We start from the raw sequence: 22,876 nt of genomic DNA, 5'->3' as shown, positions 1-22,876 counted from the left end.
CTGATATAAGAGCAAGATGTGGGCAGTTAAAGGCTCCTTATGTGACTTTATTTAATAGTTCAGGTGGTGTTTGTTGAAAGATTTTGGGCAAGAATTTATTTACTTTATTTCAAAGGTTTTGGGCCATAATGGTGATAAATCCACATTGCAACCCATTACTATTGTGAGGGACAGAGGGGCGCTCTCGTCCTTACTGTTAGAGTGTGTTGTGCCATTTTCAGATTGTATCTTCTGCTAACTATTAGAGGGTATTTGTGGAGTTACTGGTGAGCCACTCGATTCAGTTGATTTGCAGTCAGATTTGGCTTTGGGTTTGGTGAAAGTTGGTGTCAAAAACTCTCCCAAATCCAGGTGTTGACTTGCTTCTAGGTAATGATTTGGTAGGGTCCAAGCTTTTGGCTGATCCATTTGTTAGCATTGAGCCAATCACTTCAGAAAGTACCGAATCTTTTAATGCTCTCAATGCTACATGTCAAAAACTTTCAGTAGTTTTTTTTTACCTCAAAAAGAAAACATAGTGAGTTAAGAAAGTATCATATTTTCTTGAGTATAGTGTACACTTTTTTCCAAAAAAACACAGCTGTGTAGAAGGGGGTGTGCATTATACACGCCATAATGAGTTTTGATGTTTTTCCCCCAAACGCAGACATTACCGTGAGTACATAACACTGGAAATACCATGTCAACAAATCCGTAATGAAGTAGGCAAATTAATCGGTAACAACCAAATTTCTTGGCACACAACTACCAGAAACGGCCATTGTTGACCTTTGGCACTTCACCTTGAGCGGCATGCAGTCCGATATTTTCTTTATAATTTTATCATTTCTACATTCGATCATAATGTTTAGTTACCTGATGAAAAAAATAAACCCACTCAAGTTTCTAATTTCTAAAAATTAGTACCTTTCTGTGTGATTAATTATAAACAAAAATAATCTGAATTGTAACATCATTTATCATTTAACTTAAGCATTTATCCATGACATAAGCTTATGACATAAAAACATGTATGTCATACCCCAATGACATAAGTATGCAAATTAGATATGCAAATTAGATAACCGGAAGTGGGACTTTTTTCGCCGGTGCATGTGAGTAGGTGTTTACAAACAACATGGATACCTTTGATGTTGGAGACAATGTTTTAATAGATCAAAGGGGAAGTGCTACAGTGATATCCGTGTTGACAAATGGATATTACAGGTTACAGGTTGATGGTACTTTTTTTCTCAGCGAAGGAATATGCCATAAAGGAGTTAAGAGGTTGTTTATTTTAGTTTACACGGCTATGGAAAACATGTATCACTACGCACGATCTATACGTAAGATTTCGACAAGTTGCTGATGTTATTGTTAATGCAATTATTCCTTAATAGGGAAGCAAAAATGATAAATAGAATTCATCACGAGTGTTTTTTAATATGGGAAATATCAACCTCGTCCCGTTAATCGGTATTTGCCTCGCCAAAGGCTCGGCAAATACCGATTAACTAAGACTCAGTTGATATTTCCCATATCAAAAAACACTTGTGATGAATCCTCTATTGATTGGATGAAAGTTGTACGATCATAGTAAACAAACAACTCCACATTCATCGTGATCCTGTAATACTATTACAATCCATTTTATATATCCAAATTAATTTTCTAGAATTATTTACACAGATGTTTAAGTCTTTGTAAAAAATCACAATTTTATCGAGTTTGCAAATGATTTTGTGATTTTGTGATTTCAATTTGTTTAGTTACTAAGTCAACAAACACTGCAAATAATGACAAATATTGGATGATACGCAAAATCTGAACTGATATACATTCCAGGTAAACCATTCAATAGTAAAATAATGCAGTTTACGAAAAATATTCAAAATAATTACAATTTTATCTGTCATTTCTGACAAAGGAGATGAACATTCCATATGTTACACATCGAGGCAAAATAATTTAAGCTGTCATCAAGAAAATTCTGAAATACAGTATATATTTTAAATAAAGAATCTGTTCTCTAAAACACATTCGATGAATAACATTCACATCGCCTGAACACACCAACTAATGGCTATGACTGCCCGTGAAATGTGAGGGTTGTGAACAAATATAGGGCGGTAGCGCGCATCAATTAGTGAGGTTGGTTAGAGTTTGTTAGAGAGCTGGTTAGTTAGATGGTTAGAGAGATGGTTAGAGAGATGGTGTTAGACATCGTTAAGACCAAGGAGTAACCAACACATAAGCATTTAGTAACTGTTAGAATTAGCATTAGTTCTAGATATTTAGTTTCTTTCATTTGAGATTTATTCATCTTTCCTTCACATTATAACAGGTAATCACATTTAGTTCCTTACAGATCTTCATAGTTTTTAATAGGTTATCACGTTTAGTTCCTTGTTTCAGTTTAAAAAGGTAAGTCATACAAATTTAAGATTAGTTTTCATTTAAGTTAAACCATGCTTTAAAAATATTCAGTTCCACTGCGCAACATTTGGTAGCAGAGCGTGGTTTCTCTGGTTAGAATATTTTAGTTTTTGTATTAGCCTTTCGTTAGTTTAGTTTGCTTTAGGTATAGCTAATTGTTACATGCAAGCAGTATGTCGCAGTTAGGGTCTGCGAGTAAGGTGGAAATAGAAAAGGATACTTCATAAGAAGTAGCGTTGAAACAGTACACTTCTGAACTTGAGCTAAAGATAGTTTGTGCAGTAACAACACAAGAAGGAGTAAATGGAATATATTTATTCATTAATAAGATATTTGGCAAAAATGTGGAGGCAGACTCAGTTGCATTTAAAGGTAGGGTTGTATAGGACCATAGCCCGAGATGTGTTGTCGTGGGGTCGAAGACCTGGACTATCTCATGTGATTTGATGCCCTTGGGTCGTGGACCCGGACTATCCCTGGAATGTGTGCCCTGGGGTCGTGGACCCGGACTATCCCAGCTATGTGCCCTGTACTACTTGGGGGGATAATTAGTTCACTCCATGTGAGTGTTGCCATGGGTGAAGTATAAATGCCAAAATGAGGTTGTGAGCAACCGAGAGCCCCCAAATTAAAAAATAGTGTAATAAAGGAGAAGACATTTGTAAGGTAACTGGAATGAATTTGAAATATACAGGAAAAGAAGTAAAGCTGTACTGTAAGGCACTGTATCTCCTGAGAAGACGTCAAAATTGTCAAATGTCACAAATAATCACATGTCTATAACACATTGAGAGACAGCATATGTGTGTATAATTAGTCAAATGTCTGTACACACTGTACCATAGAATGGTACGGCCAAGTGTTTTAGGTCCCATGAATATGTGGAAACAAAACACTCAGGAATATGACACCATGCTATGGATATGGAAATGTCAACTTAACACATGTAGAACATCGGTAATAAAAATAGGTACAGTCCAATTATTGTCTGAACACACTGTACTGTAGAATGGTACAGCCACATGCAACTAGTCCGTAATAGAACACACTGGGTCACGGTATATAGGTATTATGCATTGTCCTGGGCTGAAGATTGCATCTCACACACACCGCTAACTGCACATTGCTTGCTGGGCATGATGGACCACGAGATCTGGCGTATGTATATACCTAGTGAAACAGTCTGACTGCCATCTGCCGAGGGTCTTGATCAGATGGTCTTCAATGCGGGATTGGGCCGCAGTAGTTGCAGCTCCAGTGCGGAAGGAATGACCTGAATACTTATCGGGACACAGGCCTGCTCGGCAAAGGGTGATGTTGAGCCAAGACAGGAAAACAGTTTGTGTAATTGGAATAAATGCACCGTCAACGAAAAGGGGGTCATGTATACTCGCCATACATTGACATCTGATAGTGATGAGGCGTTTCAGACATATCAATGGACACAACCACTTGGAGGTAGCATATAGGGAAATAGTCACTCCTTGACGGAACGGATCTGTCTTGGAAGCTTTTAGCGTGAAATTGCAGCACTGTTTAAAGTTGTCAAATATAATGTCCTTAATACACAGATTAATGTTCGAGTCAAACGCACCATTGCAAGTATATTCGCCACATCTGAGGAAACCAAAGAAGGCTGTAATACATATTGTTTCCATTACGATGTCATTGTAGGGTCCGAGGATGCCGGACCGTAAAGGCTCGACGATTGTACAGAGCACATCATACGTAATTGGTAGTCTAGTTCTCCTGTTAGGTGATTTCAGTCATTTGTATCCTCTTAATAAGGTTTGTAGTCTATTGAGAGATCCAAGGTTGATGTGATCAAATAAAGTTTGCATACCAGCTTCCAGGAACGTGAAACTTATTCCCACAAAGAGACCAAATTTTATGAGGAAACTCACATAACACTGAAATCCTGTTAGGCCACATCACTTGAGAGCTGGGAGGGCACTTGGTTGCTTCTAGATACGCTACTGGTGCCAAGGAACGGAATTTCTTTATCTGAAAGCGGGAAAGAGCGTCAGCAATGTCATTTGTTTTCCCAGGTACGTGTTTAGCTCTAACAATAAAGTTACCTTTTGGGGAGTGCCAAGTAAGTGTGCGCATTAATGACATTATATGCGGGCATTTAAAACGTCCCTTAGTAATCACATACACAGTAGTCTGATTGTCACACAGGAAGAGAATGCGTTTAGTTTTCCATTGATGACCCCATGAAACTGTTGCTGCGACAATGGGGTATAACTCCAGAAAAGCTATAGAGCGAGTCTGCTTGGGTCCTTGCAAAATATCCACAGTCCATGGCTCAGCAAACCAGGATCCATTGAAGAAGGCACCAAAACCCACTGATGCAGCAGCATCAGTGTATAGTTGAAGATCTGGGGCTGCCGTGACGCGATCCTCGTGGAAAAAAGAAATGCCATTCCACTGCCGTAGAAACGTTTCCCACATGGTGAGGTCTATGCGACACTGTTGAGACAATGTGATCCGATAGTGTAGTTTCTTGACCGACGTTGACAGTAGGATCAAGTAGGAAACAAACGATAATGCGGCACGCATAGTGTAAGTGACCCAGGAGGGATAACAGTTCTTGTTTGGTACACTTTTTTCTCTTAGAGAAAGACAATAGCATATCACAAATTCTGTGGAGTTTATCTGAGGGAAGGTGAGCTGACATGGAAACCGAATCTAACACAATACCCAGGTATTCAATGCGTGTCAAGGGACCTACTGTCTTGTGGGCTGCTAGCGGAATGTCCAGCCTCTTGAAAACCTGCAGAAGTGTGTCCACGGTGATTTGAGCAGGGTAAGTTGGTGAATCCACGGTCAAGAAGTCATCAAGTAAGTGTAGCATGAAAGACACATCGTAGTTGGTGGAGAAAATCCAAACAAGTGCTTGAGATGTGTATCGAAGATGGCAGGACTAGACCGGCATCCAAATACCAACCTTTTGTAGAAATAATAGGATTCGTTCCATTTGAAGCAAAATATCGCCAGAAGTTAGGATGCACTGGGATCTGTTTAAACGCATCAGTAATATCAGCCTTGCACATGCTAGCACCTTGACCTTGACAGTCTTAATTCTTGTAATAGCCTGATCGATAGGGACGTATGTAAGGGAGCAGGACTCTTTGTCAGTGAGCTGATTGATGCTTGGTGTCTCGTCCTTGTCTTGAGGGACTAACAGGTCCAGAATTTAACGTTTCTTTTTGCTGTATTTCCCGATGGCAAAGCCAAGAGGGTTCACTAGGTAAGGCCTGAAAGGAGGCTCCTTGTACGGCCCAACAACATAACCCTGAGTGAGTTCTTGTTGAATGAGTTCGGACACTGCCAAAACATCGTATCTAGCACTTAGGTTGTTAGGACATTCTAGGGAAGTAACAGGCACTGGAGTAACCAAAGGATCAAAACCTGTATACAATCCATTGATCAAATATTTTTCGGAATGTAGGGAAAGTTCATTCTTCAGTCCAGGCACATTTATTGGTGTGTTGATGGCACCATCTGAGGAGAGTCATTGTTTCTTGTCGTTCTTCTTTCCCCGAAGGTTTGGGCACTCGTGCTTGCCGTGGCGTTTATCCTGACAAGTTAGGCAGGCATGGACATAATAGCAATTTGACCTTTGACACCCCTGGTCATTAAAGTTATTGCACAGTTCTTTTCCTTGGATTCTGATTCTTTGTCGACCTCTGGCGTCAGTTGACGAAGAGGAGAATTTCTGTTGGAAGTCCTGCTGGCTGTATTGGTGATGGCACTGATTTGTGTTGGTGGGACTACTTGCTACACTTGGGCACATGTCTGTGGCATGCGTCACACTGTGGCATACAGCACAAGCTCTGGCTCTAAGACCAGAAGTACACAGACTCCATAAATCAGAATCTTTCTCACCCCAACGAACTGTTGTTCCCATTTCGGCGTATGCAGCAATCCTTGAAGCAAGCATTTTATGGTAATCATAAAATGTAGTACCACCATAGTGTTTTGCTAAGTACATCACATTTCTTTGATGATTGTCTAAGTCGTCTGACCTCTCTTGATTACCTGCACAAAAGATCCGTTTACATATGACAAACGCATCTAGGAATTCAGACAGAGTGAGTGACTTGTTAAGCCTGTGATCATCCTTCAGTTGGAATGTCTGTCCGTTGAATTCAGCAGTTCGGTATTCCCCTGATGTTTGGTTAGGAAATAGAAGAAGTGCTAAGTTCACGTATTTACCTGCTTGAATGCGTTTCACAAAGGCTGGTGCGACTGTCAGTATGCAGCAAAGAGTTAAATGACACTGGCTGTCGAACTGTTGCAGGCTGCATGGTGTTGTCTTGACGTGTGGCATCACATTGTTTATCCTTGACGACAGTGTGAACAAGGTCTTTTAATTCCTGTAACTCTCGCTGGATGCCAATCAGATCAACGGAAGAAGAAGATGGCGGAAGCTGCTCAGTGCCCATGAATGAATTGCTGTCAGCGAGTGTGGTGTCGTGAAAATCAACAATTCTGATAGCATCAGAATTTCCAGCTGATAATGTTGCTAATTCATCGGGACTGACGTTCCTTGGGTGTAAAGGAACGTGGGCTGGGGACTGAGTCGATGTTGAAGCGAGAGGTAAACTGTCGGATGACGTCACGGTACTCCATGGCTGCCTGGATCTGGGTCGTGACCTCTCTCGTGTCGCACTCTGATTTTCTGTATAGAGCTGCATCAACGTCCTCCTACTCCAAGATGCTGGAATACAAAATCCCATGTCCGTTAAAGAGGCCCGTAGTTGTGTGGCTGTCAAATACGGGTTGGAAGTCTGCGTTCTGGAGACCAAGTCAACATTGACCCTTCCACTTTCGACGACATTGTAATGAGGAATCGATGTATGAGGATTAGAATGTGTATTCCGTCTTGTAGTCATGGAAGAACGTTTCCTTGACATCTTTGCTTTGAGATTGATACGCGAGTGTCATGGATGGCTTGAAATTAGATCGATGGAGCCGGGATTCAAAGTGACATAATGAGAGTTAAAAACAATGGCGACAGGACATAGTTGAACAAGGCAAAGTCATGTGATCAATTCTTTAAACAGACCGATGAGCATGTGCATGTGTAATACTGTGTAGGTAGGTAAATAAGTTGTAACTACTAAAAGTGGAAAAAGGGGTACTGGAAACAGGATTGTGATAATTATAAATGATAAGAAATAAGAGTGCATGGATGGATAAGTGATAGCTGTTATTAGCTGTACAAACAAAAATATATAATTTACATCTAAACTGACGCATCAGAAAATTATTATAAAGTCAGCTTTGACAAAATCAAAAACAAATTGTTGAATTCAGTTGAACTTGAGATCTACACCAGATCATAAGACAATTAGGAGTCTAATTGATCAGGTAAGTTTTCTGCAAAGCAAGGCTATAGGTCTCATAGTGGAATTACTTGAAGCTTACAACTGGGTTGGTGACCTAGAGAAAGTTCAGAAAACTAGTGAGGACTAGTGATAGAAACTGTTGAAGATGAAATTGAACTTGCCCTTGATAAGGCTGAAGCATTTCTTAAGAACAGATCACATGATGGTAGTTTGGACACAAAAAGCATTCAGTCAGAAATGTTAAGGTCTCATCAATTTGATGCGAATCAGTCGCATGGTAGCTGTAAAGGTTGGTTGCAGATGGCTCCTGACAAATCAGTAACCAGGATTACAAACATGCTGCATTCAATTTAGGCCATTTTCAACAAGGGTCAAATATGGATATGAAACGGACACCAATCCCAGATAACACAAAAGGGTGTTATACAACTTCAGGTAAGTCATCTAGGCAACACAATTTAGGTGAAGACATGTGGAAACAATTGAAGAGAATTTCTATTCCAGTATTTACTGGTGACGTCAGAGAATATGAAGGCTGGAAGTCATGGCATGTGTTGACAAATTTAAAGCTCCAGCCACCAATGAATATAAACTTCTGCAATTGAAGCAGTACCTTTCTGGAGAAGCAGCACACATAATTGCAAGGCTAGGTCACAGTGCTTCGGTCTGTGATGTAGCCTTGGAGAGATTGGACAGAAAATATGGCGTCAAGAGACGCCAGGTAGTATTACAATTGGAAGAAATATACAATTTCAAGGCAATACAATTAGGGAATGCTAAGATTATGGACAAATTTGCGGACATGCTTGATGTAGCTGTAGTCAGTCTGAGGGAATCTGATAAAATGGAGGAACTTGGTAGTGGGTGTTTGTATTCACTACTGGTTAAGAAAATGAAAGTGCCTATGATAACTCAGTTCCACAGATGGTTATTTGAGCACCAATGGCAAGAGTCTGTTGAGACGCTTAGGGAATGGATTCTGCAAGAAGCAGAGTTCCAAACGATAGCTTCAGAGGTAAAACATGGAATAGCTGATAGGTCAAAAACAGACGAGAGATAGTTCTAAGAAAGGAATATTTGCAACCACACATAATAAAACTAGGGTAAGGCAATGTCATGTGTGTCATGAAGCTAATCATGACACTTCAGATTGCAAAGAGTTTAAACCTATTGGCCTACCTAAATGCTGGGAAAGGGCAAAACAGTTAGGTTTATGCTTTCGTTGCCTTGATATCGGTCATCTGGGAAGATCGTGCAGCAGAGTTTTGAAGTGTGGGATTGATGGCTGTAAAGCAAATCATAACAGGTTACATCATGATCAAACCAAAGTTACAAGCAGTGCTAGGGCCGACAGTGGTTATGTAGAGATGAAACATACCACAACAAGAACACCACAAGCAAGTAGATCAGAAACGATCACCATGGCAACTTCTAAGCAGGAAGCTTGTTACCTTGCACTTAGGACAGTTCCTGTTATCCTTAAGAATCTTCAGCACAGAATAATGGTTAATGCCTTGTTGGATGATGCCAGCATGCATACTTACATCAACGAGGATGTAGCAGCAGAACTTGGTGTTCAAGGTCAGGCGCAGCAAGTGTCGGTCAATGTCCTCAATGACAAACAGGAAATATTTGATAGTACAGTAACGTACAGTTATAACGAACTCAAAGGGACTACTAGTTTTAGTTCGTTATAACCGTAGTTCGTTATAAGTACATATACAGCATGACTACAGCAAGTAGTCGGGACCAAAAAGTAAGTTTGTTATATCCGTCAGTTCGTTACAAGCGTGTTCGTTATAACCGTAGTTCACTGTATGCTAATTGATTTTGGCTTAGAGAGTACTGATGGTTCAGTTGACATGAACATCACAGCTTTGACAACTACAAAAGTAACAGGTAGAACTGAAGTCATTGACTGGCAAAAACATGCCAAGGAACGGCCACATTTGACGAAAATAAAATTTTCAAAGGTAAGTTCTTGTCCAATAGTTGACATCCTGTTAGGTATGAATTATTTAGAGCTGCTTTCCTCTCTTAAAGAGATCCGTGGAGCTCAAGGAGATCCTGGGGCAAGATTGACACCCTTAGGTTGGACCTGTGTTGATGCTGTATCAGGTTTAGACAAGACAACACATGTAGAAGGTTCCTTCTTCATCAGAAATAGAAGCAATCGCAGATACAGGAATTGAATCTTTGATTCACTCATTTGGGGAGTCTGAAAGCATTTCAGGTTTGACATCAATTAGAAGCATTAATGATCAATGATGCAGTTAAGGCTGTAGAACAGTCCCTTGTTTACAAAGCAGACAAATATCAGGTTGGCATTCCAAAGAAGGAGGGTCATGAGAATCTGAAAAACAATTATGACATGGCATACAATCGTCTTCTTAATTTAGAAAAGAAGTTGTCCAAGGATCAAATGATTTCAGGAGCCTACAATGAAGTGTACCTTCAAACTGAAGTCGCTCAGGATAACCGTCCATATCTAAGATTTCTTTGGAGGTCTATGGATCTGAACAAAAAGCCAGATGTGTATGAGTTCTCAAAGGTTGTGTTTGGACTAAATTGTTCTCCCTTTTTAGCTCAGTATATCACTCAAGAACATGCTAAGTCCATGGAGAAAGAACTTCCATTGGCTGCAGCAACAGTGGAAAAGTCAACATATATGGATGGCAATATGGATTCTGTTGACAAATTGCAAAGCTATAGAGCTTTACCAACAGCTGCGGAGTACAGCAGGTATGCATGCTCATAAGTGGGTATCCAATTCCGTACAAGTTCTCCAAGAAATACCAGAAGAGGATAGATTGAAAGAGATTAATATTTCAAATGGGTGAATTGCTATCTGTAAAAGCACTTGTCTTACTGTGGAATGCAGAATCAGATGAGTTTAGATTTTCTTTCATGTCCTTAAAGCATGATATCAAGATGACTAAGAGGAACTTCTTGAAAGAAACTGCTAAGTTGTTTGATCCTCTTGGGTTCTTAGGTCCATTCATAATTAGGGTAAGGGTTCTTCTGCAAGAGATGTGGCTATCTGGTGTTAACTGAGATGAAACCCTCAGTCCAGATCTGGAACCAAAAGCATGGTTTTGTTCTGTAAAATTTCCAAGGGGGCCTAAGGTGAGCTTAGATACTTAGATACAAAGATGAAGTTGCACACATTTGTAGATGCTTCAGAGGCAGCATTTGGAGCTGTGGTTTATTTAGTAACCACTTGTGAGGATGACACAAAGTCTAGTTGCTTCCAAGTGCCATGTTGCTCCCCTCAAGGCAGTTAGTATGCCATGATTGGAGCTGCTTGCGGCAGTTCTGGGAGTCCGACTGTTACTGGCTAAAACAAAGGCATTAGAATTACCTTTGCAGTGTGCAACGCTATGTTCAGACAGCCAGAACGTACTGTGGTGGATCAAAAGACAGAGTTAATGTTTTAAGCCATTTGTAGCAAATCGGATTGGATACATAAAGGAGCATACAAACATCAGGCAGTGGAAATACGTACCATCCAAACTGAATGCTGCAGACATTCTTAGTAGAGGTGTAGACGCTGATGCACTTTTGACAGAGAAATGGCTGAATGGACCTGAATTTGTGACACATGATGAAGCCGAATGGCCGAAGCAGACCATTGATATGGACAATACTGAGAAATCAGAACTGAAGACGCCTTCTTCTCAAGTAAACATCGTCATGTTTACTAAGTCTGATCCAATCTCATGGAGATTAGCACCATCTAGATTTTCTAGTTGGAAGAGACTGTGTAGAGTGTCTGCATGGATCTATAGGTTTCTGAACAATGCTAGGGTTCCATATTCACTTAGGAAAACGGACAAATGTATCAGAGAAGGTAATTTGTAATCATTAATGTCCAAAGAAGGATTTTAATTAACGCTGGTAACCATAATTTGTTCCAAGCACCTACGGTATTCGGTAATAACATCAACAGTTTAAATCATAAGTCCCAAGCACGAGAATCTGATGGCACACAAGTTCAGTAGGGTGTATGGCCACCATGTGTGTTGACAACTGCCACACAACGCCTCTGCATGGACCTTGTGATGCTTGTGAACACATGATCGGGAAGACGACGCCATTGTTGCTGCAAAATGGTGCCAAGATCTTACAAATTCTGTGGTTGGTTCTGGAGAGTGCTGGGGCGGTCGGGTAGCCTAGTGGTTAAAGCGGTCGCTCGTCACGCCGAAGACCTGGGTCTGACTCTCGACATGGGCACAATGTGTGAAGCCCATTTCTGGTGTCCCCCGCCGTGATATTGCTGGAATATTGCTAAAAGCGGCGTAAAACCATACTCACTCACTCACTCACTCTGTAGAGTGCGCAGACTTCTGCCAAGAGCATCCCAGACGTGTTCGATGGGATTGAGGTCGGGAGACCTTGACGGCCAGTCCATGACGTTGACTCCCGCATTCTGAAGGAAATTCCATGTCAAAATTGCTGTGTGGGGTCTGGCATTGTCGTGTTGGAAGGTCAAACCGGGTAGCCGTCAAAAATCGGTTACAGAGGTGACGTAAGACAATCTGATGATCCTCTGCATGTGACGTCACACGTGGTCGACCTGGCCGAGGGTGATCAGTGGTGGTACCCATTTGCTGTAGACGCGTCTGTAAATCATAAACAGTCCGGCGACTACAACCCATCGTCCTTGCGACTTCAGCTACGGACATTCCCATCTGCAACATGCCGATGGCACGTTCATGTTGCACATTTGAAAGGCGTGGCATGACAAATGGCCGTAAAGACTTTTGTTTTCTTGTGTTTTTCTTTTTTTGTTAATGACTGCTAACAAGTATGGCTGAAAACACGTGCGGTATTATGGCCACGTGACCAGTTGCACGTGAAAAAACCACTTTTGCCTCTATAGTGCTGTACACATGATTTTGATCGATTCACCTGCACAAAAATGGGTGTTATTTGAAGACAATACATGGCCAAGTTTAATTAGCTTAGTGTTCATGTCACTCAGCATGGCCTGTATCTGAGTTGAAAGGTCAGGGGGAATTGTGTGATTGGGGGCAATTGAACTACCCTGGGTCTGTGGTTGTGGGCGTTGGTTCTCATATACAGATGTAGATTCATTCTGGGTCATGAGCCTTTCCGTATTATTCATGTTTACGTTCATGTTTACAGACGGGTCGCTTGTATGTGTCAATATGTCACACTCAGGTGCACAACCAAAGCTTGACTGTACTCACCAACGAAGATGTCTTCTTCCTTTTTCTACCTTTACTCATATCCTTTCATCATAGAGCCATTGTGGGCGCATGAATAACCATAGGATAGTGTCAGGGAATCAAACTGTCGAGGACTCATCAAAACAACAACCCGCACCCTCCTTCTTGATGACATCACCTTAGTGCATATTTTGAGGTAGCGAAGCTATATTTAAAGATAAGATGGTGAAAACTGTGACAGGAAAAGCATTAACCTATTTACATGAATTATACTAGGTCAGACACTTAAAGCAATAAATCTGAAATATTTAACATATCAGTTACCAGATATATGTAAAATCAGCTACTGCCGCACATGAATTTCTGATTGGAGAGTACATAATGATTACGATATTTGTGCAATTTTCATGATATGTAGTGTCAGTTGGAGCCTCTCCATGCACAGTCCATTATTTGTTGATGTCAAGGCATTTGCACTCACACTTTTTTCATTAGAATTCATTTCAATAATCATAACAAGTGCAACAGCCTCTGTGGCCTAGTGGTAGAGCATATCCCCGGGGGTCGGAAGGTGGGGTTTCGATCCCCGGTCACGTCTCACCAAAAGATGTTAAAAAGATGGTACTTGTTGTTAGCCTGTGCTGGTGCTCAGCATCCAAGTCCGTAGACAGTGTCTGAATGGGGTGTTCATGTGTAACTGCTACATGGTATCTCGATGGGCTAACAAGATAAAAACGTCATTAGTCCGGACTAGTACAAGCAGCAACACACACACATGCATGCACATGGCGATATAAGTGCAATATCTTGAACGCGACGTTAAACCCCATTTCACCTCACCTCATAACAAGTGACCAATAAGACTCTGAACTATAGAGTAAAATATATTTGAGTTAATAACAAGTATTATTCTTTCATGATGCTTAAAACCATATGTACATCACCTTTGACCTACCGAAAATGTTACTATACAAATATGTACACATAAAACATATGTACATAAATGTATGTACTGATTTACTATCTGGTAAATTACATTGTGGTACACTGTTTTTTTCCTGTGAAAATTCAACATCACAAACATGGAATGTCCATTGCAAGGACATTAAACTTTACGTAATTATGTTAATTATAATAAAGCAGCATTTGAGCACAAGTCCTTAAAGAATACTGGTTTCTTCACTCAGCACAACACTTTCCATTTCAGGGACATTCCTGTGTAACAATGAGAAGGAGAGAGTTGGCCACCATCTAACAACAAGGACTGTCTCTCTATGGTATGAACAACATCCAATTTCATATTTGTAACAAGTACTGCCGTGCCCACCTTTCTGAGTTTAGTTCACATGAACCACAATGTTATATGTTTAGGTTCATGACCTCCAATTCGGTCTTGGCGACAGTAGTAAGACCTGAGGGGGGATAGGTCAAAGAGTAAGGCAGAGGGCAGATCTTTTTTACCTATGCCCCACTCAGGTCTAACTGCTCTCACTGAGACCAATTTCGAGATCATGAACCAATTTCTCAACCTACATCTTCTTAGATAGATACATGCATTAATCAAATATGTGGTATTCATTTCGTATATTCCTGGTTAAAAATTGGCTCATCTAACGCTTATTAATATTCTAGCACATGTGGCAATCAGTGGGTGATGCACACTGTCACAAACAATGTGCTTAGTGAACCTTTACTTCATCACCTGCCCCTGTGGCTCAGTGGGAAAACACTGGTTTGCAATACAAAACATGATTTACCGGTATGTGGATGCAGGTTTGATTCACATAAATATTCTTGTGCAAAAAATTGTCAAAAATCCACACAAGTCTTCCTGAAAACGTAAGATATTCAAAGTTGCTCATGGCTTTCAACTGTATTGGGTCTGAATACTTGTTCAGAGGATCAAAACCTGTATAGAACAATGAGATTACGTCATGGGAGATTTATAAGGCAGTTTCATCATCTGAACCAAGGGCAGAAGTGAGCTTGTGTGTGGCATGTTGTCCTTGTCCACTGTCAGGCATCTCCTCTAAAACCACAAGAATTTTTGACTACATAAATGACTAAACAGTCCAGGTGATAGCGTCAACGCATAGCAATGCTATCTTTACTCATTCCCATGAGACAAACATTTTAGCTGAAGCAGGGAGTCATATTCCTTTAGCTTTAGGCTATCCACCGAGTTCCCAGAGACACAGGGTTCATATAGTCTGCAAGGTAATTTAAGGTACCGACGTTTACCACAATATCTGAAAAACTATCAAACCTACTCCAGTCAAAGTTGGTATGAGATTATTAAACAGTCATACATAACTGGATATTACATTTAAAGACAATCGGTGCATGAATAAAAAATCTGTTTATTTAGCTATGACTATATTTCATCAACAACCAGACCTGTTGGTCATGGGTGGAACAAGCATTAAATGAAACAGCCATCTGCATAATGCTACCCTGAGTCACAGGGCCATATGACACAGTTGAACCAATCAACTCAACTCGAAAGGGTGCACGGGAATCACTCACGTTGAGACGCCCAACGCTAACACCGTATTTGTGCGTGCGTGATTCCTGTGCACCCTTTCGAGTTGAGTTGATTGGTTCAACTGCGTCACAGTAGCGTTGAGAGCATTAACAAAGCCTTGAAAAGGAACCACTATCAATACTTCAATCCAGAATTGGATACAGTTCAATGTGACGCTTCTGAGAGAGGTCTGGGAGCGTGCCTTCTTCAGAACAACCAATCAGTCATGTATGCATCAAGAGCTCTAACAGAGACTGAGATCAATTACACTCAAATTGAAAAAGAGCTTCTGGCTATCGTGTTTGGTGTGAAGAAGTTCGACAACTATATGTATGGGAGACATATTCTTGTGGAATCAGACCACAAACCGCTAGGACTATCATGAAAAAAAGCCTACTCAGTGCTCCTAAAAGACTCCAAAGGATGATGCTACGCTTACAGAGATACGACTTTGAGGTACTCCACAAGAAGGGTACCCTGATGGTCTTGGCAGATACCCTGAGTTGAGCTTATCTGCCACAGAAATCTCAACATCAAAGTCATGATGATCAGAGAGTCATGTCCATCTATACTGAACAACAAAAGTTCCTGTGACATTGAATAAGATTTAATGCAAAGTTATGTTTTTTACCAAATCTGAAACAATTTCGGTTTGCAACTGATAAAAGACTCCTGTTAGTGTTCAAATGGTTTAATTTGCCATACTGACTTCAGAAAATGCGTGATTTCATAAAAAAAAAACATGAACATGCCAAAATGTCAATTTACAAATCAATAGCATGTGTCCACCTCTGGTTGCGAGCAAGCAACACATCTTTGCCTTATGGAATGGACCAGGCGTCACACAAAGTCCTGTGGGATATCTGGCTATTTCTGCGGGAGCATTTTTCGAAGTTCCTGGAGTGTTTGTAAAACACGTGGTTGACGTCGAAGGCGCCAATCCATCTCATCCCACATGTGCTCGATTGGTGAGAGATCAGGGGAGCGAGCTGGCCAGGGGATGACATTCATGTTGTTTTGTTGAAGAGAATCCTGAAAAAGTCGAGCAATATGAGGCCGGGCATTCTCATGTTGAAAGGTAATGCCTCGGCCATGACGACGCAAAAACGGTAGAACAACAGGACCGATGATCTCGTCGCAGTAGCGCTGTCCATTGAGATTTCCCTCTACCACTATCAAACGGGTCCTCTGTCTTGCTGTAATTCCACTCCATACCATAATGCTGCCGCCCCCGAACCGATCTTCTTCCATGACACAATGATTGACGTAACGTTCACCTTGACGTCAGTACACTCGAATCCGTCCATCGCTGTGGCTGAGGTGAAAACAAGACTCGTCAGTGAATAGAACTATTCCCCACTCCATGGCCGCCCAGAGTAGATGCTGTCTGCACCACTGTAGACGTGCTTGAAGGTGGTTTTCTGTCAAAATGGGATGTCTGGCTGGTCTTCTGACAATCCCTGCACATCTGAGGCGACGATGTACGGTTTGTGAAGATATTCGTCGAAGGCGAAGGAATGCTTCTTGCAGTCACTGTTGCTGGGTGGAATCGATTTCGTAGGTGTGCTGTTTGAATTCCAGTTGTCTTGTCGATTATTGGTTACGCGTGGCCTGACGAGGATTGTCTCTGACTCCATTCGTCTGTTGCCAACATTGCCATAAACACCAAATGGTGTTTCTGTGGATGTTAAATTGTCTTGCAACATCACGTTGACTCGATCCTGCTTCAAACATACCAATGGCTCGCAGACGCTCATTTTTTGGACAGGCTTGGCATTTCATAATGTTGAATGATTGCGTAATTTTTTAATTTTTTCTGAGTTGTTGTCAGCACAATGCTAAACAATGCATATGGAATCCCATTAACTCACATGTTTTTATACCCATTCTTGTGTAGTGAAATGCATGGGGCTTGCAACTTTTGCATGGAATGTATGCTTTTCTGTAGCAGTTGTGTTTTTGTGACTTGATTCTATACATATTCTTCAATATTGAAAACCAAACTTTACTTGTTGAAAAATACACTTAAATATTGGTGTCACAGGAACTTTTGTTGTTGAGGATATGAACGTTCTGAAACGGAAGTTGATATTGAATCAATCAGTATGGTTCAGTACATCCAAGTGTCATCAAATACATTTGATGAGATTGCCGACGTATCATCTAAGGATCCAGAAATCAAGTCACTGATTGCTGTCATCCGAGATAGATGGCAAGTAAATGTGCAGCAATACTACAACCACAGAAATGAACTCTCTTTCCAGGTTGATGTTGTCTACAAAGGTGACAGAGTTGTAGTGCCGAAATCTGTTCATCAGAACATCATGACTAAACTACATACTAGTCATATCGGAATACAGGGTTGCGTGAGATGAGGTCGTGAAGCTGTATTCTGGCCCAACATGAGCAAGGATGTCACGGAATACATTGGCAAATGTGACATCTGTGCAGTATGTGAGTGAGTGAGTACGGTTTTACGCCGCTTTTAGCAATATTCCAGCAATATCATGGTGGGGGACACCAGAAATGGGCTTCACACTTGGTACCCAAGTCGGGAATCGAACCCGGGTCTTCTGCGTGACAAGCGAACACTTAAACCACTAGGCTACCCGACCGCCCGCAGTGTATAAAGACAATCAACAGAAAGAACCTTTGATCAACCATGATCAACCTAGGTAACCATGGGAAAAAGTTGGCACAGACTTGTTTGAGTTTTAGGGAAAGGATTACCTCATCACAACAGATTATTATTCTGATTTCTTTGAAGTGGATCGACTGTTCGACAAAACTGCTTCAACAGTCATGAAGTTATTCAAACAACACTTCTCACGACATGGCATTCCAACTGAAGTTATATTAGACAATGGATGTCCATTTGGTTCCAAAGCCTTTGCTCAATTCTCAAAGAACTATGACTTCAAGCGCTCAACAAGTTCTCCCCATTATCCTTACTTGAATGGAAAAGCGGAAAACTCAGTGACGATTGCTAAAAGACTCATGATCAAGTCAAAGAAAGCATGTACAGATCCACATCTTGCTCTTCTTGATTGGAGGAACACTCCTTCCGAACAAATGGGTAGTTCACCTGTTCAGTGTTTGTTCAGTAGAAGAACACGTGCTTTAATTAGTATGTCGTCCAAGCAGCTTGTGCCTAAAACTGCTCAGTATCCAAGAAACTTAGTCAGAGAAAGACTAAGCAAAAAATATACTATGATCAACATGTGAAGCCACTACCAGATCTACAAGCTGGTGATACAGTTGTTCTCAAGCCTTTTGGAGGAAGAAAGGAATGGACCACTGCTACGGTCAGAAACAAAGTTGGTATCAGACCATACCAAGTTGAAACAGAAGAATGTGCACAGTATAGGCCAAATTGTAAACGCCTTTGTGGTCCAAAATCACTTGACTTCAGGGATGTGAGCAGGTTTTCACGAAAAAAAAGAGGAAAAGTCTAGGGGGGTCTGGGGGCATGCCCCCCAAGAAATTTTTAAAACATTTGATTGCATTTTAAGCAATTTCATGCAGTTTGAACAACATCCACACCAAGAAATGTAATAAGTCAATGGCAAAAGTCACTAAGTCAAATTAACAAGATGACAGATGCAGTAAAATTTCGAAGTTAAATCAGTACTTTTAAAAAATCGGGCATAGCTTACGCGCACCTGGCTACCCGCCAGGTCTGGGAGCAATACTGCCATAAACTTCAACCCCCATCCCCCAGACACAAGGACAACTGTCACAAGCGTGCTATGTCTGACCCTTCCCCATGTTGAAGCATATTGAAAAAAACTTACCTTGTACTTACCTTTTGATGAAAAAAACAAAACTTCATTGCAAACATAAGACATTAATACAACATATATCCCCATCTCATTCACTTACAGGCTAAAAGACAACTTTATCTTAAAAACAAGCCATCAGCTGACTCTGAGTATTTACAATTTCTGTGTGACGCCACACCCCACGTTAGAGTGCAAGTATTCGTGACAGAAAACGTATGATGTCCGAAAACCTATGCTGGTGAAAGCTCTGATCGAAAACAGGACAATCCGCGACGGTTGTCCGATTTTCGATCATATTTTTCGGAGTGTATTATTTTTTTACGCGGAAGATGATTTTTTCCGATGACTACTGTTTTAAAAAACGCGATTTTCCGCGTTGATTTCACATCCCTGTGACTTTCAACCATATGTTCATCATGATCAAATTGAACATCATCCAACAGAACCGAAACATTCATCAGTTCCTGTACCACAGTCAAGACTCAGCATAATGCTTCATTGGAAGATGCATCAGTGATATTGTGTTGACACTTTCAATTTGGGATACAAACATTCTTTTATTTTAGGTATCAATATTTCAAAGATCAAAAGACTCTAAATTTTGATAATTTTGAATGATTTCTTGATGATGTTTACTTCATGTTCAAATGATGTGTGTTGGCCCTATATCTCCCAACATTGATGATGATCGAATTTGAACGTAACAGTTGGGAGATGTGGCGGTATATCTAGAGCGCACAGAGATGCCTCCCTTGTATCATTGTAATCAGCATCTAGTTGAGAAGCATGTTTCTCTCTACTCTAAATAATCTAACCAGCAGTTAACAAACATAACACATGTCATACACCATGTAACACAACATGTTTCTTTGTTCGGGAATAAAGGTTTATTACAGGAAGTACAAGTGGCTCTGGCTCTGGCTCTCACTCGGGACTGTTCGCTGTGTGCTGCTGGTGATGTTTGCCTGTTGGTCTATCCAAGTTCTCTCTGCCTGTCCCCAAGTTGTCTGTATTGGTCTGCCATCTGTCTCTGTATTGCCCTTTGGACTTGGCGGCCCAGAATTTACCCTGTGGAGGATGTAAACAAGTTGTTGATGCTTTCTGCGTAGTGGACTTTAGCCATTTATCTATTTCCTGTCACTTATGGTCCTCTGACCATGTAGTGCCTGCACGTTTACACCACGTGGCTCCTGGAGATGGCTTATTATGTCTTGTAGCAACTGTGTGTACTAAAGAGTGGACCAGTAGACTGATTCTTGGTTGGACAGCTATGTTACTGTCATAGCGACTGATTTACAACACCCATTGTCTGAAGAACATTTAATTGCAATTTTAACAAGAGTCATCAGAAAGATGACATATCCCCCCGGCAGCTGTCTGTAAAGTAACTACTAGTAAATGTGCAATTCTGTATGTAATGAGTCAACAGTTGCATGATTTTTAAGAAGCATACATTGTTTACCCACTGAATGGTTTTCGAATTCTGGCCCGGAAACGAACCCCATCCCTAATTGAGTCTATGTCCAACTTCATTCCATAGAAATTTTAAAAAATAAAAATTAGAAAAATCCCAAAATATCAAAAGGCACCACTTCAGTAAGAAGGGGGGTCGTCTTATACACGGAGTCGAAGATCTCACATTTTTTTCCACTGGCGATGTCAACCGGCGTCCGATAGCCAGCCCAGCATTTGATAATAAAACTTCGCATTTCGTCCTAAATAACTGTTCAAATAACTATTTCCATACGTAAACATGATTTGTATCTCTTTTCCTTGAATAAAGTTTAATAATTGCTTCAAATAAAGTTCTAATGACCCTCTCCTCGATGCAGATTGTCAAACCAGCTGACGCGGTAAAACAATCAGCATCCGTGAGTAGAGAGCCGGAAGTACCGGTAATCATTTGCATATTGCACATGTGACCTAACATGTGATAACCGGTGAAGCTGAAATCAATTCCCGCTGTTTTTACAGTTGTATTAACAAGTGTTGGAGACGGTGTGTACAAGTGATTGTGGAATAAACACGCTGAATGTGAAGCAAACATAAGCCTAGTTAGTTACAACATAGTTAATTGGCGATTAAATTACTCACCATCGTCTCTTATATGTTATTACTTCATAAATGAATTTTATTTTACGGGCACCAATTTGGTGTCGTACCGTGTAAACACAAAATGGCGACGTGTGCCGGAGTTACACACGCGACCTATCATTGTAGAAAAAAAAAAACGCAAGATAAACATATTTTTATTGCATATATAAGGTTTGTGTGCGCACTTGTGATGTGTGCGAAATACGCATCAGTCGGAAAGCGCACATTAAATCTCCAAAGTAACTAACTAACTAATTTGTGATGTCCGTGTGCGAAATACGCTACAGTCAGCAAGAGCACGTTAAATCTTCTACCGGTATATCAGTCTGACTTGTCATGTGTTTCATTCCAGGTCGCCTTATACACGGAGTATAGGATTTTGGGTTGATTTTTAAGGCGTGTACAGGGGGGTCGTCTTATACGTGGGGTCGCCTTATACACAGCGATATACGGTATGTGCCTGATAGATTTGCCAAGTTTCGATCAAATACACTGAATGGTTTTTGAATTCTGCCCTGGAAACGAACCCCATCCCCAATTGAGTCTATGTCCAACTTCATTCCATAAAAAATTAAAAAAATAAAAATTAGAAAAATCCCAAAATATCAAAAGGCACCACTTCAGTATGTGCCTGATAGATTTGCCAAGTTTCGATCAAATACACTGAATGGTTTCGAATTCTGCCCTGGAAACGAACCCCATCCCCAATTGAGTCTATGTCCAACTTTATTCCATAAAAATTTAAAAAAATAAAAATTAGAAAAATCCCAAAATATCAAAAGGCACCACTTCAGTATGTGCCTGATAGATTTGCCAAGTTTCGATCAAATACATTGAATGGTTTTGGAATTCTGCCTCGGAAAAGGAAATGATTACGGACAGACAGACGGTCAGACGGACGGATAGACTGACTGGCTGATCGCCATATCTCCACCCGCCTTATATGCCGGGGGGATAATAAAGCCTCATTACCCTGGAGCCACGACATCTATATGCCTTGAAACACTTAATTGCTGGTATTTTTAAGATGCTAATCCTAATTGTTAATCCCCATTTTTGTGTACATCGACCGTCTGCCATCCTGAACGACATGTGCAAGTATGTCACTGATGAATTACTGTTTACATTTATATTTATTACTTACTAAATGTAAGGTGACCTTGGCTGTATAAGCCTTGGTCCAGAGAGATTGAGCCAGCCCTCCATAATCAAGAATCCCAAAACCACAAACAAATCCTAATACTTACCGACTCCTTAAGTGGACTTGCAAGCCCTCCAAAACAAAAATACCCAAAACCGACCTAAATTAATAAATCAAATACTTAAAAGCTCCAACGACTTAACTAAGGCAGGCAAACAAATAACATTCTTATGGATTTCCGCCCACGTAGGAATATACAGTAATGAAAATGCTGATAAAGCAGCTAAACTATCCCTCAAAATCTCAGAAATAAGCTTAAACTTACCCATCTCAAAATCAGAAATTAAAAGTGTAAACAAACAAAAAATCAC

At 40.7% G+C, this 22,876-nt stretch overlaps 1 protein-coding gene across 2 annotated transcripts in view; it reads left to right on the top strand.

Annotated features, from left to right (window-relative positions):
• The window catches only part of LOC139478191 (myotubularin-related protein 9-like), a 247,404-nt gene that overhangs the window by 173,143 nt on the left and 51,385 nt on the right, over positions 1 to 22,876 (top strand). The window contains exon 12 of one of the 2 annotated variants that reach the window (XM_071260560.1): positions 14,172 to 14,241. The exons of the other annotated variant lie outside the window; for it this stretch is intronic. Coding sequence (XP_071116661.1) covers positions 14,172 to 14,241 — 70 coding nt within the window. The remainder of the gene's footprint in view (positions 1 to 14,171; positions 14,242 to 22,876) is intronic. 2 annotated transcript variants of the gene reach the window in all.

The sequence above is a fragment of the Haliotis cracherodii genome, unplaced genomic scaffold (genome assembly GCF_022045235.1).
Source record: "Haliotis cracherodii isolate W230 unplaced genomic scaffold, xgHalCrac1.p SCAF_1, whole genome shotgun sequence".
NCBI classification, from domain to species: domain Eukaryota; kingdom Metazoa; phylum Mollusca; class Gastropoda; order Lepetellida; family Haliotidae; genus Haliotis; species Haliotis cracherodii.
This window is presented reverse-complemented; position numbering and strand designations above follow the sequence as displayed.